The 15,990-nt window shown below is 48.0% G+C and overlaps 1 protein-coding gene across 1 annotated transcript; it reads left to right on the top strand.

The window, feature by feature from the left end:
* Positions 1 to 8,878: 8,878 nt before the first annotated feature.
* Positions 8,879 to 11,980, top strand: LOC144123492 (uncharacterized). Its single transcript, XM_077656309.1, has 6 exons — positions 8,879 to 8,905; positions 9,658 to 9,821; positions 11,302 to 11,388; positions 11,473 to 11,550; positions 11,637 to 11,714; positions 11,832 to 11,980. Exons 3-6 carry the CDS (start codon positions 11,328 to 11,330, stop codon positions 11,978 to 11,980), a joined length of 366 nt encoding a protein of 121 aa, XP_077512435.1. The 5' UTR covers positions 8,879 to 8,905; positions 9,658 to 9,821; positions 11,302 to 11,327.
* The last annotated feature ends 4,010 nt before the right edge of the window (positions 11,981 to 15,990 follow it).

Consider the following 15,990-nt stretch of genomic DNA (forward strand, 5'->3'; position numbering starts at 1 on the left):
CGTAGCGAAGACACGCAGGCGTGTGGAGCGTTTGTACTTTTGGAGTGGCATGCGACAGGATGTTAGAGACTACTGTGCGAAGTGTCATTCCTGTCTCGAAAGAAAAACACCCAAGGGACGAAGACCAGCTCCAATTCAGCCGTTCCCTGAGGTTTCGGCTCCCTTCGAGCGGATAGGTATGGACATAATGGGCCCATTGCCCACGACCACTTCCGGAAACAAGTACATTTTAGTATTTGTCGATCACCTTTCAAAATACGCGGAAGCGGTAGCACTCCCAGATCAGAAGGCAGACACGGTTGCAAGAGCATTTGTCGAACAGATCGTGCTCCGACATGGACCCCCGAGGCAACTCTTGACAGATCGGGGAACGAACTTCGTGTCGCAGCTAATGAGGAGAGTTTGCGAGCTGCTTAAGATCGCTAAGAAGCAGACAACACCGTACCATCCGGCTTGCAACGGCGCGGTGGAGCGACTGAACCAAACCGTGGCCGGGTTCCTGTCGCATTTTGTTTCGCGCGACCAGCGGGACTGGGACTTGTGGCTCCCGTATGCAATGTTTGCCTACAATTCCGCAGCACACGAGAGCACGGGCGAATCGCCATTCTTTCTTCTCTACGGCCGAGACCCGGACCAGCCTAGTGAAGTGCCAGAGGGCCCCCGTCGTGTCCCATACGCTTCACTGGACGACTATAAGGTTGAGCTAGAATCGCGCTTGCAAGTGGCGAGGGACATCGCAAAGGAGTCCTTAAAGAAAGCGGCAAAGCGCAGGAAGGAGGTGCACGATCGCAGTGCTAGAGACGCGCCGTTTGATGTGGGGGACAGCGTGTACATTGAAAACTGCCAAAGGCAGATTGGGCTAGCTCGTAAGTTCCAGACGAAGTGGAGAGGACCGTGCGAGGTTGTCGAGAAGCTTTCTCCGGTAAACTTCAGAGTCCGAGACGTGAACCGGCGTTTGATAAGGATACACGCAAATCGCCTCAAGTCGGCACCGGTTCAGTATTCACGAAATGAGGAAAGGGAAAGCGCGGATTTTGATGGGGACAGAAGTGAAGCGGAGCGCGCAGATAGTTCGCAAGAAACGCCCTCTCCTGCATTTGTTCGGCAGGCGCCCGAGGTGACGGCCGGAATGCCACCGGATTTACTTCATGCATTGCTAGAAGAAGAAGCGCGCGAGGTTGCCGCGCAGATAACGCCAGGAGAGGCTCCTGCCACGAGCCCTCGCGAGTCCCAAAGCAGACAAAGGGGCACAGACTTACTTAGTATGACTCATGAAGGCCGATATCCGCTGCGAAATCGGAAAGCGAAGTCGGACTAATGGCGTAAACAGAGCGGAGTTGTGAACTGGTTAGAATTGTGTAATGCCGCAGCTCATAACATTGCTATGTGCTTATGTGTTAAGTTATCGGAGTTGGTAGTTAAACCTTTCTGTCATTAAGTAACACCTTCACAGGAGAGCATGCGGAGCGCATGCAGAACCTGCCCTACTTCCTTTCGTTATCTATATTTTTGTCTGTGCCGTGATCGTGCTAGAACTGGGAGCTCCTTTGTAACTGTGGTAAATTTATTTCGTCCAGTTTGGACTAGAAAGGAGAGGCTTGGGTGCTGAGTTTCATGTTTATCTGTAAAAGAAGATCAGTGCTGCCCCTGGAGACGCCAGTTATGACAGCGGAGGCATATGGTGTTGTGCAGTGGTGTTGAGTGCAGCGAAAAGTGTTTTGTCGGACGCACTGTGCGAGGCGATTCAGAAAGACAAGGGGAGCTGCAGGGACTCAAATGTTCGGAGAACATTCTTCTGGAGGGTGAGCGAGTGTGACATTCCTTGTGTGCTACGAGGTACATTCCTTGTGTATGCATCGAGTTGGGGCTTAAGGCCGCCCCTCTTTTGTTCAACTGCATACCTTTGCAGAAAGCAGGACGCCGGCACACGCGGAAACCGCTCCCCAGTATAAGCGAGAGCCCCGAGTACATACCGGGAACGAAAATTGTCGCTTGACGCACGGACCCCCCACCCCCTTACGACGTGGGCTATCGCCGGGAAGGCACCCACAGCTTCCCGCGGTGCCTCGTGAACAAAAGCGCATTCCCAGAAGGGCCGTGACGGACACCTGTCAGACAGACAGGCAGTACTCGCCAAGAATGTGGAAAGACAGGCGCGACCCTTAATCTGGTTTCCCGGAGCGACAGACGAACCCCTTCATGATTATTAGCTGTGTCCCGCCGTCGGTAGCGCGGCAGCATCGAGGGCGCTTTCGCCCCCTCCTCTGTTGCTGACGAACGACGCGGACCGATGGTGGGTGGCGGTATGCATGCCTGAGGCAAGGATTAGCTCCGAAGGGAGAGCCTGTGGATACTCTCACTTGAGAGAGAGTGGTGACGTTTTTGTTGTTTATTTAGTTTGTATTGTTAACAAGAATCTGGGTTCGAGGCTAAGCCCAACCCAAGGGGTTGTCCCCATCTCGCATGTTATTTTTCATTGGAGAATTGATGCTTTGGGCGGGCCACTGAAAATGACCGCCCTTAGTCCTTTGTTAATCAAGTGCTTAAAAGCGCATGTAAACGGATGCAGAGGAGGCCAGTCTGAGCTGCGGCTCCATGCTTAGCATGTAATGTGATGCTACTTAGGCACTAACCTGCCCGGTCGATGAGTAAAGTAGTGCAAAGTTTGTTCTTTTGTAAATTCAGTTCTGCTTTTTCCAGTTTAACTCTCTGTTTATGTATGTTGTAAAATTATGCTCTGCTGTCATCATCTACAAGCTCGCCTCCTGTTCATCTTCCAAGCCGAACGACACTAGAGGAAGGGTTTGTGAACCATCCTCGAAGAAACGGACGGCTATTGAAATTCTACTGCATACACGCTCAGGACGACATCGTTCGCCAAGAGGGCCTTCAGCGCCGAAGCCCGACGGCGTGCAGCTTCTGCCAGCAACCGCTCGAGCCCAACTCCGGAGCCACTCCATCGCCCCCATGAAGTCGTCGGCACGTAAGCTCGGACGCCCCAGCCTCTGATGTATAATCTTAATCATGTGTAATTATTGAATATACCTGTTTGTTTAAACTGAGCCATACGATGTCTCTTTGCCTCTCCGTCCCGTGTGGACCTGCGCATTATGGGGGTCATCACACTTCTTTCATTGTATGAAGAGCCTTACAGTGAACAAAATTGCGCACTTTTTACCTTTTCCCTACTTCTATTGTAATATTGAATATGCATGTGCAAAGCCCTTCTATTTCGACCAAATGCCGCTTCATCGAAGTAAGATGGACAAAAGTCGACAACAGATTCGAAGAGCTGGGAGAAATTTTCTCATGATTGATACCATATCATACAAGACGAACATGGCGCCATGACCGCAGTACTTCATGCAGAGTTTAGGCAGTAGTTATTTCTATACGCGGTTTTGTCGAACGTTTTTTTGTTCTGCAACATTGTGCATGAAAAGCTAGCGTGCCACCTGCACCGGCGTCTTATCAAACACTGCGGAATCCTTCGCATGCTGCCCTGCCTTATAAAAACCACTATCATCCGACACCAGAACACACCAGATCAACTTCGTTACCTGAAGCCTAAGACCACACAGCCGTCGCCAAAATGGCACGCAGAGATCATGCACTCGCTATTACTATAAATGATGCGGTGTGTTTGAAACGAGTGTATACTTTTACCACAAACAAGCAGAGACAAGCAAATTCACCACTTGATGCGCACTTGATGCGTGTAAGGGCAAGTGACTGTGCCTACGGCACTGAAAACCGTATAAGAGCGGGGAAAAAAGATGCGTTAGGTAAAAAAAAATATAATCCTTGATCCTCGTTCTCAAGGTTCGAAGCTAAGTTCGCAAGAGAGGCACAAAAGAGGTACAAGGCACCTGTCCTATTCTGTTCCTGTGCCTCTTTTGGCCTTGTTCTTTTCGCGCCGTCCTGACATCATCCAGAATTAAATAGCAGGGACATCGTTGGATATGTCATTGATTGGCATTGCCAATGCAGGAAAAACCGCAGAAAATTTGGACCATCGCCAAACTTGTACTGAAGTGGCATTGCAATATGTGGAAAACAGCGGGGAAATATGCCCATCGTTGGCAATCTCATCATGCGGCATTGCCGACATGGGCGTCGCAGCGCACAAGAGGGTTGATTGTCTAATAAAGGTAAAAACAGCGCTAAATTTGACACAAACCACACAAAAAGATGGAGAGGATGTGTGGGTTGCGTCAAATTTAGTGTTGTTTTTACATTTGTTAGACAATGTTCTGCCTACTAGCCCAGTGCTGTTAAGTAGGGCCATCATTGCAGGTGCAGAGAAGTGGCATTGACAATATAGGGGTTACAATGCTCAAGTAGGGCCGTCGTCAGAGGTGTAATGAGGCGGCATTTCCAAGATGGGTGCAAGAGCACACAAGTAGCACCCTCGTTGCAGGTGTAGTGGTCGTCATTGCCAATATAGGGGCTACTGCACACAAGTAGGGGCATTGATGGAGGTGTAACGAAGCGGCATTGCCGATATGGGGGCTACAGGGCGCAAGTATAGAAGGAAGAAGGAAACGCTCCCTTGCTGGAGCTGCAACAAAGCGGCATTGCCAATATGAGGACAGCAGCGGACATCTGGGACCCTTGTTGGAGATGCTCTTAACTGGCACTGCTAATATGAGGAACACAACAGTCATGTAGGCGAATTTTGGATATGGCAGGGAGTGGGAATAAGGGGCAATCAAGACAGTACTGGTCCTATATAGGGCCGGGCATAGACAGCGCACTTCCAACGTTGGGTCGATGGTTTGTGTTGCCTGGGTTGCTACATCACTCCGGAGATGAACTGCAAGATAGGACCACTGAGTTAGGCCGAGCAGAAAGCTGGGTCTAAAAATTAATGTGCAGAAAACCAAAGGAATGTTGAGAAGTCTCAGAAGTGAACAGCAGTTTACAATTGGCAGCGAGGCGCCGGAAGTAGTAAGGGAATTCGTGTACCATCGGGGACAAAATTTTGCGAGACGCCGGAGCGCCGTTCCGAAGCTGCCTCTGGGACACTAGACGGCGCGGTGCGTGCGTCGAGGCTGCGCTGTGCAATGACTAGGCGCATGCGCGTCCTATATGCGTCCGCTTGCCTTCCTTGGCAATTCGCTTTGCGTAGAGTGCTGCTTATTCCGCGCTTGGGCACCGGTAGTCGCTTTTCACCGTGCTTTCCACTGCTCGCGCTGCTCGAGCCATGCGGCTGTCGTGCTCAGCGCGCAGCCAGTCGACAGCGCGTTGGCGGGGCCCACCGCACCTAAATCGCATTTTTTTAGAAAAACAAGTGGAGCACGGACAGTTTTTTTTCTTTGGCTAATCATTTCTAATTTCTTTCATGCGAACGAGGCCATGTTTCTGCAAACTGCCCGTTGCGATTTATGCGTCTTTTCGACGAAGAAAGTCGGCCCATGTGCGAGCTTTAGCGTGCATCGCAACCCATTCATACAATCGTGCCGACAGACTCAAATCGAAAATAAGAGAAAGAATCCTTAAGCAGCGCATTTCTTGTCACGAAATATGAAACAGAGCAAGAAACAACCACGATCCAGGTATCACTGTCAAGGTACAATTCCTAGCACTAGGAGAAATCGCCATTAGCAGTGATAACGCTTGCCAAACGACGTGACATCTATTCGTACAGGAAACGGAGCACATCTGCGTCGGCTCGAAGCCCTTTAATGGTTTCCCCCAGTGTGTATGCCGTGGCGTTCCCAAAGTGGGAGCTCAATACATTAGCTTTTATTAGGCCCCACACATTTTCAATGAGGTTCCCGTCGGCTCGTGTCGGAAAAGGCGCTCACTCTTCGAGATGTGAGTACGGGACTCATATTGTGTTGAATCAAGTAGAATCCGTCCGGGAATGGTCCATTAAGGACGTATGACAAGAACACGTTCTCGATGTTGCCGACATAAAACTTCTGGACGAAAGGCCCGTGGATTCTCACCAGAGGCCCGGGCCTGTTCCTAGATATGGCGCCCCACACAGTGACGAAACAGCAAGTGCCAGCTGTCGAACAGCTCCTGGTCCCACCACTGATTTCCGTCATTGCTCAAGCACTACTGCAAAAACAAAACAGCTGAAATAATACACTGCCAAGTATGACAGTGCTCTTTACGCCTTCGGTCCCCGACGTACTGACGCGCACGCGCTTGCCTAGCTTGATCACAGATAAAGGAGATAGCGGGGAGCACTGTTCCGCAGAACGCCTCTATTTTCTGCTTAGTCGTCGATGTTACTCGGTTTATGAATGGCTAGTGGTATCGAGGAAAAGCTATATAACTTCATCCCAAATTCTTCCTGATGCAAAATGCCTCCGAGGGTGGCGATCGACGACAGGAGACTAATTGCGCGCCTGGTCGTGGAAGGGGTTCCGCAGAGGGAAATAGCTCGTCGGACTGGCCGTTCCAAATCGGCTGTGGCCCGCACCATTCGCGTTTTCCGCAATGAGGCAGCCTGGCTGATTCCAAGCGCTCAGGTCGACCGAGAGCCACACCTGAAGGTGATGACCTCCTCATCATAGCTGCATCGGTGGCCCGACCCCTTCATGACTTCTCGACAAATCTGCAAGGAACTCACGCTAAAGATATCTACAAAGACTGTCATGCGACGGCTGAAGGAATTTGGCTTCTGATCCTGCATGGCTGCACAGAATTAAGCCCCACCTAACTGCCAAACAGCGCCAAGAACGGCTCCAGTTCGCCAACTCTCTGAAAGACTGGATTGTGGACGAGTGGTCCGAGGTTACATTCTAGGACGAGTCCACATTTTCTACCCTCTGGGACGAGAAGTGCCGAGTTTGGAGACCAGTGAATTGCAGGTGTGGATATCTTTTTTTTTGGGGGGGGGGGGGGTGTATATGTAAATTCTTATCATTCTGAATGAAGAATACGAAGAAGGCTGGGTTTTGTGGGAACGGGCGACCTCCGTGGTCCCAAACGACAAATACTGCAAAAGAAACTCATCATTCTGATAGAACCGCCCCTCCCAAAGGGCCCCATAACCTCATCCTTCATCGAGCCGAAGTCGCAAGTCTTTGAAGATTATTGCTCTTTAGAGACGACTGTTGTATCTTAGTGGCGTAATTAGTAATATTATGAAATATTTCACACTTGCGACTAAACCTTGGTACTACTACACTGAAAGGATAATTTTCATTCGCGCTACAGCTGATCCATAAGACCCAAATTATGATCTCTTACCGATTTCCTCCTCTTATACAGGTATATCCCACCATATGTGCAGAGCGTGTTCTCGAGCGGTCGCTGCTCCGTGGCTGCCTGGGGCGCCATGCCAAGGAATGGATTAGGTCCTTTGGTGAGAGTCGACGGATCTTTCACTTCGTTCACTTCGAACTCTTACGTCGACATCATCGAGAATGTCTTCCTTCCACACGTCCTTGACGGACCCTTCCCGGATGGATTCTACTTCTTTCAACAAGATAGGAGTCCTGTACACACGTCTAGGAGAGTGAGCGCTCTTCTAGACGCTCGTGGCGTGCGGCAGCTGCCATGGCCTCCAAAGGGAGCTGCCATGAACCCCATTGAAAATGTCTGGGGCCTAATGAAAGTCAATTTAATGAGGTCTCACATTGGAAATGCCAACGCAGACACGCTGTGGGAAGCCATAAAAGCAGAATGGGAAATGCTCCGCGCCGACACAGACGTGATCCGTTCACTGTACGAATCCATGCCGCGCCGTTTGGCAAGCGTTATCGCTGCTGATGGCAATTTCTTCAAGTACTAGGAATTGCGCCTTTGACAGTGATGCCTGGATTGTTGTTGTTGTCAGTTTTGAGTTTCGTGACAATAAATATGTTGCCTAAGGATTCTTTCCCTGTTTTTCGCTTTGAGCCGGTCGGCACGATAAATATGTTTGAGTTGCGATGCACGCAGACTCTCGAGGTTGAAGCATACGTGCCTTCGTCGAGAAGTTTTCTTCGCAACGGGTAGTTTGGAGGAAAAAGGCCTAGGTTGCATGTCAGAAGACAGATGAGATTAGCGAAAGGAAACTGTGCTCCACTTTTCTAAGAAATGCGTTGTAAATACGGCTGCCTCGCTATCAACGCGCCCTGTTATCGCTGTCGACTGGCTGCACGCGGAGCACGACAGCCCGCGGAGCACGACAGCCGCATGGATCGAGCAGCGCGAGCAGTGGAAAGAACGGTGAAAATCGACTACCGGCGCCCAAGCCAAGGCGGATTTATAGTGGTGGCGAAGGCTGGGCCGAAAAGTGGTTTAGCGCGACTGCAGCACAAATAGAGGATGGGGGGGCAAAACACTCATATAAATAAATGATAAAACTACAAAACTGGAATGTAATCTGCCAATAGAAAAGAAAAAATATATTAGCACCTTGTTTTATGAAAGAGGTAAGTCATTTTATTAAAACCTGGCAAATTTTGTATTTTTGCAACACTCTTGACCTGCCCCCTATTCATGAGTGTGCGGTGCATTACAGCGCGTCTTTGCAGGCCTTGTTTCGATACCCGGCTAACCCGGCACAGTGGCGGGAGCTTACGAAGCGATTTCTTATCGCCAGCTGTCTGCGATGGCGCGCCTGGTAAAGCGTATAAATATAGCTCGCCGGTCTCAAAATGCTCGTTTTGCGAAGTTTTCGTCGTCCTTGCACGTCGCTTCTTTGTCACCGTCGGTAAGATTTGCACCCCGCTGCACCGCTGCGGCAGTTTTCCTCGGTTTTGTCGTTCCTTCGGCGTGCGGCCAGTGCGCAGTCTTTTTCCGTCTTTGCACGCTTCGCGCTCTTCTTTTGAAGCGCTTAGCGCTTCATTTCAAGATGAGCTTGCGGCATGTGAAGAAACGATGCTCCGTGGTACACTGCAACAGCGTGGATAGTACCACTGGTGTCCAAGCTACACCGATTCCCGCTGGACTTTCACAGGTGAGCTCTTGACAGTGTCGTCGTCTCTAGGTATGCACGATAGCTTCGATATGGTTTCGCCGGGCTGTTCGCTCGTGTTTCATAGCTATAACCCGTTCGTGCGTACTTGGCTTCATGTTTTCGGGGATATTTATGTACTACACTGCAGGGCACACACTTTCAGTGCTGAGGTGTGCGAAAGAGGCCCACATTTTTCTAATTTATAGTGAGTTTCATGCAGCTGACTATCACCAACGTGAACTTGCCACCGGGCTCTCAGGAGCAACCACGTGCACGCTACTGACCGGGAGGCCCATTTAGAACAAAGTTTGCTACCTGACAGCTCCGAGTACGACATTGTTTAGTTTTGCAAAACATGAAGCCAATTTGAGGATCCCCTCGCAGCTGGGAGTATCGAAACTCAGCCTCGTGTATGTGCGCGGCTTTGAGGAGGCTTTAACTGGATTCGCTCAGCAGGAGTTATTGCCTGCCTTGGTATTGCTGTCCTACATATACATGACTGTCAGGGTAATTTTAAACGCACTTCACTCTCGTCACTCGTTGAGCTTAGAAAAGCAGCTAGCCGCGTGGCATGAGGATGAGCGTTACCGCACTCTGGGGCGCAGAGAGCTTGGCGCGAGCATAGTTCAGATGTAATGCAAGTATAATTTACTGCAGTTAGCAGTGACAGGAATAATGACGCATTGGCGTTTCGAGTATGCGTATTCCTTTTGGCGCAGTTGTATCTAACGTGCATGTTGCATCACGTCCAGGTGCCGAGCGTGGGTGCAGTTCTGCCGCAACGTCAGCCTGGAGAAGAAGGCGCCGTCGCAGCTACGAGAACTCAGGATTTGCTCGAGGCACTTCGAACCATCTGTGTATCTGACGTCAGGAAGGCTGCGACACGATGCTTTGCCTACTCGAGCAAGCATTGCCGGTAATTTTTGTTATCAAACTTTTAAGGCATTCGCCGCCCTTGAAATGTCAGGTTTTGTGAAAAAATGAAATTTTTCCTTTTTGTCGTAACCGTAAACAGTCTAGCGTCTTTTGCAAAACGAATTATGTATCTGTGTTGTGGCTTTAAAAATTACAGTAAATTTTTACCTGCACCCTGCTAAGCGAAAACGAAAATGGAAGTATCGCTTTCACGTGAGCACATATAATTATATACATATCGTATATATATATATATATATATATATATATATATATATATATATATATATATATATATATATATATATATATATATATATATATATTCGTTTTACGTCTCTTGTATGCACTGTACACTGTATGTGAGGTTCGTGACAAATGTCCAACATAGCATAGAATTAGGTTTGTGCTTGTGGTAAGCTAATGGCAGAAGCTTAGTAGGCGAAGGGTGCTCAAGCGAATTTCTAGGCACGGGTGCGGAAAAAGTACACTGACGGTGTGAATACTCTTGCCTGATATTTCCGGTAAAAAAAAGGATAATGGAAGTGGGATATTCGATAGTCTGGTATGGCAAAGGGCTCCAAAGGATCTTAACGTGAGTCTGTCAGTCTTCCGGTTCTGGCTGTTTGATGCCGCTAGCCACTTCAGCAACGGAAACCAGGCGACTCTACATGTTTTGCAGCAAGTGGGAGTTTAATCTTTCATATTCACCGTGAAACCTTGTCTCATGAACGGTCCCTGTCGTGTCCAGAGGGCATTCTAGTCCTTCCTTTGATAGCTCAAAAGAAGTGAGGGGGAAAAAAGGGTGAGCCTTCCTAAATGTTTGATGAATTTTAGTACTCCAGAACTTTGCTTTCTTGTATGCAGAGCTTCTTTTTTCATCTTCAGTCTTATGAGGATGCAATCTTATGCCGACTTGGGCAAGGTACGCTTGGTGAAAAGCTTCTCGAGATATTGTGTGCTCATGTGTTATGTATCAAAGCATGCACTGAACGATTATAGAAATGCACTAATAATTGTTTGTGTTGTTGCCATTTTCCTCAATATTCATGCTAGCGAAAGCCAATGTTTGAACAGGTTTTTATTTTTTGCGATAATTGCTTAAGAATTCATCTTGTTGCATCTCATTGCGTAGGCCATAGGCTGACCTGCATAAATCTGTAAACAATATGGGGCACATTACTTGATTTGCGAGCTATCGTTGTTTGTGTGACAGGCGAATTTCGCACTCTTCAAAGTAAAGCATAGCATATGAAAATTGCAAATGATTTGCTGGTACTCCACAGCTGCTGATGACATCAAACTAATGTGCCTAACGATTAAGGGTGGTAAACAGAATTTTATTTCATTGGATAAGCATTTTTCTTTCTAGAGTGATGACAATGTGAACCGCATGCTGTGGAAGCTATAGTTCTTTGGAAATTATTTACTATAAAGGTACTTAATTCTCTTTTCTCTCCGCAATAATGTTGGCATTTCAGACACCTCAAGCGAATGCAGCAGCGACATGAACTGTTCACAATCTCTGAGCGAAACTTCGGCATCAGTGCGCTGGGCTGGAGAACCAGGTGAGCAGGGTTGTATGCATAACTGACATAAATCTTTTGAAAATGGTGACGACTGAAAGCTCATTGGACTGCTTCCTATGATAGCTGCTGTCTCCGGTGAACCTGTTTCCAAGGGGTACGTCCAGAGTCGGTCGTCCCAGTCGCTGCTACTCTTCCAAGAAGGTGATTGTTATTTCGTATCTGCTCGAACAGCCTGAGGAGGTATGGCTCAGAAATATGCTACAATTCCTTGTCTGTGCGCTGTGCAGATGCAGATGGTGCCAGCCCTACTGGTTCTACGCTGAACCAAGATTGTTCCCACGCCATTGGCTTCATAATGGTTCAGTGTAAGTGTTAATTCCGCCTGTGGCGCTTAGTTATTATTTGTGCATTGTTGGGTTGCTGGCTTCCCTGTCAGAACTGTGCTGTCACTATATTTTGTTCTTTATATTCTGTGGGCGCAGCTGACCACACATATGCAGGACCAAGCACTGAAGCAAGCGCTTCATCTCTGGAACCTGGCACGGCAGGGGTGGCCGCAACAATGTCAGCGAGTACTGGTCTGTCACCAGGCGCTCCGTTCAGCAGTTCGCCTCTTTTTTATGAAGGTTAGCAATTTTACAACGCTTTCGCAATATTGCGCACTTTTTGGTGCTACAGGACTACATGCAGCTATGACTAAACCCGACGTAGCAACTTATTGCTCTTCCGTCGACTCTGTACGTTGCAGGATCTTTCACCAGCCCCATCAATGAAAGGCGGCCACTGCAGAAACTTCGAGCCAAGCTCAGGCAGCTGCGTAACCGCAACAAGAGGCTGCAAGGACTGCTGCTTCAGCGCCGTCGCATGAAGACCACTGCCGAATTGGTAGATAGTCTGCGTGAGCATTTAACACCAGCTGTTGCTGCTTTTGTTGAAGCTCAGTTAAAGATGCACAATGTCAGCAGGTTTGGCCGTCGATGGTGCAGCCAAAACAAAACCTTTGCTTTAGGTTTATACTTCCACAGCCCAAAAGGTTACAGATATTGCAGGAAACTCCTGAAACTTCCATCTGTTAGGTCACTGCAGCTGTGGCTTGCACGCGTACCATTGAGGGTTGGATTTTATCCTGAAGTTTTTGATTTGATCGAGAAACGGGCAGCGTCTTTTCCACGGCAAGACAGGGCTTGCACCATAATTTTTGATGAAATGCATGTTTCAAAGGAGCTGTCGTACAATCCAGTGTCGGACAGATTTGAAGGCCTTGAAGAGTACAGTGCAGCACAAGGTTCAAATCTTGCAAACAAGGCGCTTGTGTTCATGGCCAAAGGAATATGTACGCCGTGGAAGCAGCCTCTTGGCTACTTCTTTGCAGATAAGGCAGCGCCTGCAACTGTTCTCTATGACCTCCTCTTCAAATGCCACAAAATGTTGGTTGGAGCTGGATTGCAGCTTGTGGCTGTGGTTTGTGATCAGGGGAACCAAAATGTTTCTCTGTTTTCGAAACTTGTGACCCCTGAAAAGCCGTACTTAAGTGTGAATGGTGAACCGCTTTTCTTTATTTTTGATCCACCGCATTTGCTCAAGTGCTTGCGCAATATGCTCTTCAAGTATGACTTCAGGGTAGGCAGTGACACAATTAAAAGCTCGTACATACGACAGGCTTATGAGAAGGATCGAGAAATGCAAATTCGGTCCATCCCAAAGTTGAGTGCCCGGCACTTTAATTTAACTTTTGCTTCGCAGCACAGGTATTCAGCAATCATTGCGCTGCTGCATTGTGCTCATTGGTAACATTCCAACAGTTGCCATCAGAGGCTATCCACACAGCCAGATTTGTTGAGAGGATTGATAGACTCTTTGACAGTCTAAATACTTCACAGAAGCGGGGAAAGTCTCCGTATGCATCTGCAATTTGTGCAGGATCTGTGCATGAAGAGTTTTTGGAAGAGTGTATTGCAGTTTTCGAAAACATCGAAGTTCTAGGCTGTGCGCGGCAGCCACTTTGCATCCGTGGCTTCTGCCAAACTATGAGGGCTGTGCTGCTGTTATGGAACCACCTGGCCTCTCGCTATGGTTTGACATACCTCATTACCAGGCACCTGAACCAGGATGCACTTGAAAACACCTTTTCTATTGTTAGGTCGAAATCTGGATCAAACAGCAACTCGTCTTGCCGGCAGTTACAAGCAGCATTTAGGCATCTTTTAGTTAACAAGCTTTTCAAACTGTCTGAAAGCAGCAACTGTGCTGAAGACATGTCTAGCCTTCTAGCCACTCTCCCAATTTGTTTATCCAAGTCTGCTCCTTCTCTCTGTACAGCTGCCACATCTTTGCCAGTTGCAGTAGAAGTTTTGCCATATGATTATCAGTCTCCAATACTAGAGAACAACATTGTCTATTTTGCTGCCTGGCTTGCCTACAAGTTTATGAATGATCACAGGTGTGTTACAGGGCCACATACGTGCGAGGTGAGGCTAGAAAATGCCGCCTTTGCCAATCAGAGCCAAGTTCTCTTGTACTTAAGTGTCAAAAATCCTGGAGAAGGTGACTTTGGGAGCCTGTCAGTTCCTACACCCTCGTTTGTAGCTTTCATCAATGCTTGCGAGCAGGTTTTTGTCGCATCTAGTGCCAATATTGTGGGAAAAGAACAAGTAGGGCATGATCTGTGCATGTTGCTTCATGCCAAGGTAGAAAAATCGCTGACTGTGTGTGGTGATGACGTTTATGATGGTTTGTTTGCCCTGTTCGTCAGGGTGAGGCTGCATTGGCTTGCACGCAGAAAAAATCTTGAACTGCACAGTCAAACTACTAAACGGAAAGCCACGAAGCAAGCACTGAGGCTAAGCAAATGAAAAGGATGCAATTCCCGAGCTGTTGGCTGAATATTTTGTGAAGTTGCAGGCTATTATGCAGCCTTTGCAACAAATCAGCTTAGTCTGGTTTAACGGTTGCAAAGGGTTTTTTTCTGGTTCACAGCCTGGTTTTATTCTATTTTTTACTTGTGTATTTTGATTTGCTAGGATGTGACGTGGTTGCTCACAGGGGCAATGGCAAGGCGGGTTTAACAATGTAGCATCTTTCATCGTTCATTCCACTATGTCGCTCTTTAAGGGTAGTTTTATGCCATGTACAGCCTGTTCAAGTGTCACCTATGTACTTGTGCAATATTGTCAGATAAAACGCCATACCGATAAAGCGAATGCCTCTGAAAGGAGACTTTCTAGGCAATGGATTAACCTAGTTTCCGTGGCGCTGGGATTAATTTTTCCACCTGCTCGCCCCCCCTGCAGTTCCGTGCTGGCAGGTATAATGAAATCAACCATTGTCATCATAACTACCACTCGGCACCACTGGCTACCAGGCCACCTTTTAGCAGGCTAGTTGCATCTCAGAGTTTTTAGTAGGATCTTTGTCAGCGCAACGAACAGAACAGCGCTGGACTTTTATCTGGCTATACTGTAGCGTACAGTACACTGATTACATGCTTTACTGCCCCGTGAATGTCCTTGCACTTCACTGTACGCTGTACTTCATGTGTACTTTTGTTGACGTAAAATTACTTCAAATTTATCCGGCTAACGACTAGAAGTACTCTGGAGATGGTACGCCGGCTCAATGTATGGTATTTGCTCCTACGTTGAGCACGTTTGAGGGTGCTAAAGCTGGCTTTAACATTGCCTTGCAGATGTAAACGCACCTGCTATATTCTTTCAGCTGAAGAAATTAAATGTGAAGAATAATCCCAGTGTGCTCTATGGTCTGTGTTGATGCGCCTACTTATGTCATGTTATGTTTGCTTCAATTGAAGCTGTCGTAGCATTGTTTTCTATACTTTTCAATTTCCTGACAACGTTCGTGGCACTTCAGGGCTTTTTCCTATCTGCACTGTGACTATTGAGATGATTAGCCAACTTAAACAATACTGCTTGTGCTGCCTGTGACATGTATTTTTTGTTTGTGTGCCAAGGGTGTGCTTTGTGACTGTATTTGTTTGGTTGCTGCAATAAACAATGAATATGAAACTATGAAAACCATACTTGCCGTACACTCTATTGCGAACTGTGCACTTGAGCCAGTGTTTTGTGCATCATACCTTGCTGTACTCAAAAGCTCTCAAAAGTACTAGCACCAGTATTTGCACTACGAATCATGCATGCTTCGCCAGTGTCTGGAAGTGTTGCTGCCTTTCTATGCTGCCCCTCCTTTACCAGTCACTTTCATTGCGTTCCCAATTGCACATTAACAAGGCCATAACTAGCAGGAACTCGAGCACATTTGACTGGCAAAGGTTGGGGCGCGCTGAAAGGCAGCAACCTTCGAGAGATACGGGCTCGAAAACGCGGTTTCTACAGAAAGACCGCTTTATAATTCGCGCCAAAAGCATACGTATTCGTGACGTCATTCTACGTCACGTTTGCGTAGTTTGCCCCCCAAAATCCAGGGGGCACTGGAGTGCCCATGAGCCGCCATTTTTTGGACCAATGGGCGTCTATGGAGCCTTCGCTACCAGTATACATCTACCTTGCCCAAGCGCGGAATAAGCAGCGCTCCACGCAAAGCGAATTGCCAAGGAAGGCAAGAGGACGCATATAGGACGCGCATGCGCCTAGTCATGGCACAGCGCAGCCTCGACGTACGCAC

This window comes from Amblyomma americanum, chromosome 3 (genome assembly GCF_052857255.1).
Source record: "Amblyomma americanum isolate KBUSLIRL-KWMA chromosome 3, ASM5285725v1, whole genome shotgun sequence".
NCBI classification, from domain to species: Eukaryota; Metazoa; Arthropoda; class Arachnida; order Ixodida; family Ixodidae; genus Amblyomma; species Amblyomma americanum.

What these genes read in the sequence shown, in the direction of transcription:
- LOC144123492 (XM_077656309.1), top strand. Translation starts at nt 11,328, where the DNA reads ATGAACTGTTCACAATCTCTGAGCGAAACTTCGGCATCAGTGCGCTGG. An exon ending in GCGCTGGGCTGGAGAACCAG is followed by an intron (nt 11,389 to 11,472) that starts GTGAGCAGGGTT and finishes TTCCTATGATAG; the next exon opens with CTGCTGTCTCCGGTGAACCT. An exon ending in GCTGCTACTCTTCCAAGAAG is followed by an intron (nt 11,551 to 11,636) that starts GTGATTGTTATT and finishes TGCGCTGTGCAG; the next exon opens with ATGCAGATGGTGCCAGCCCT.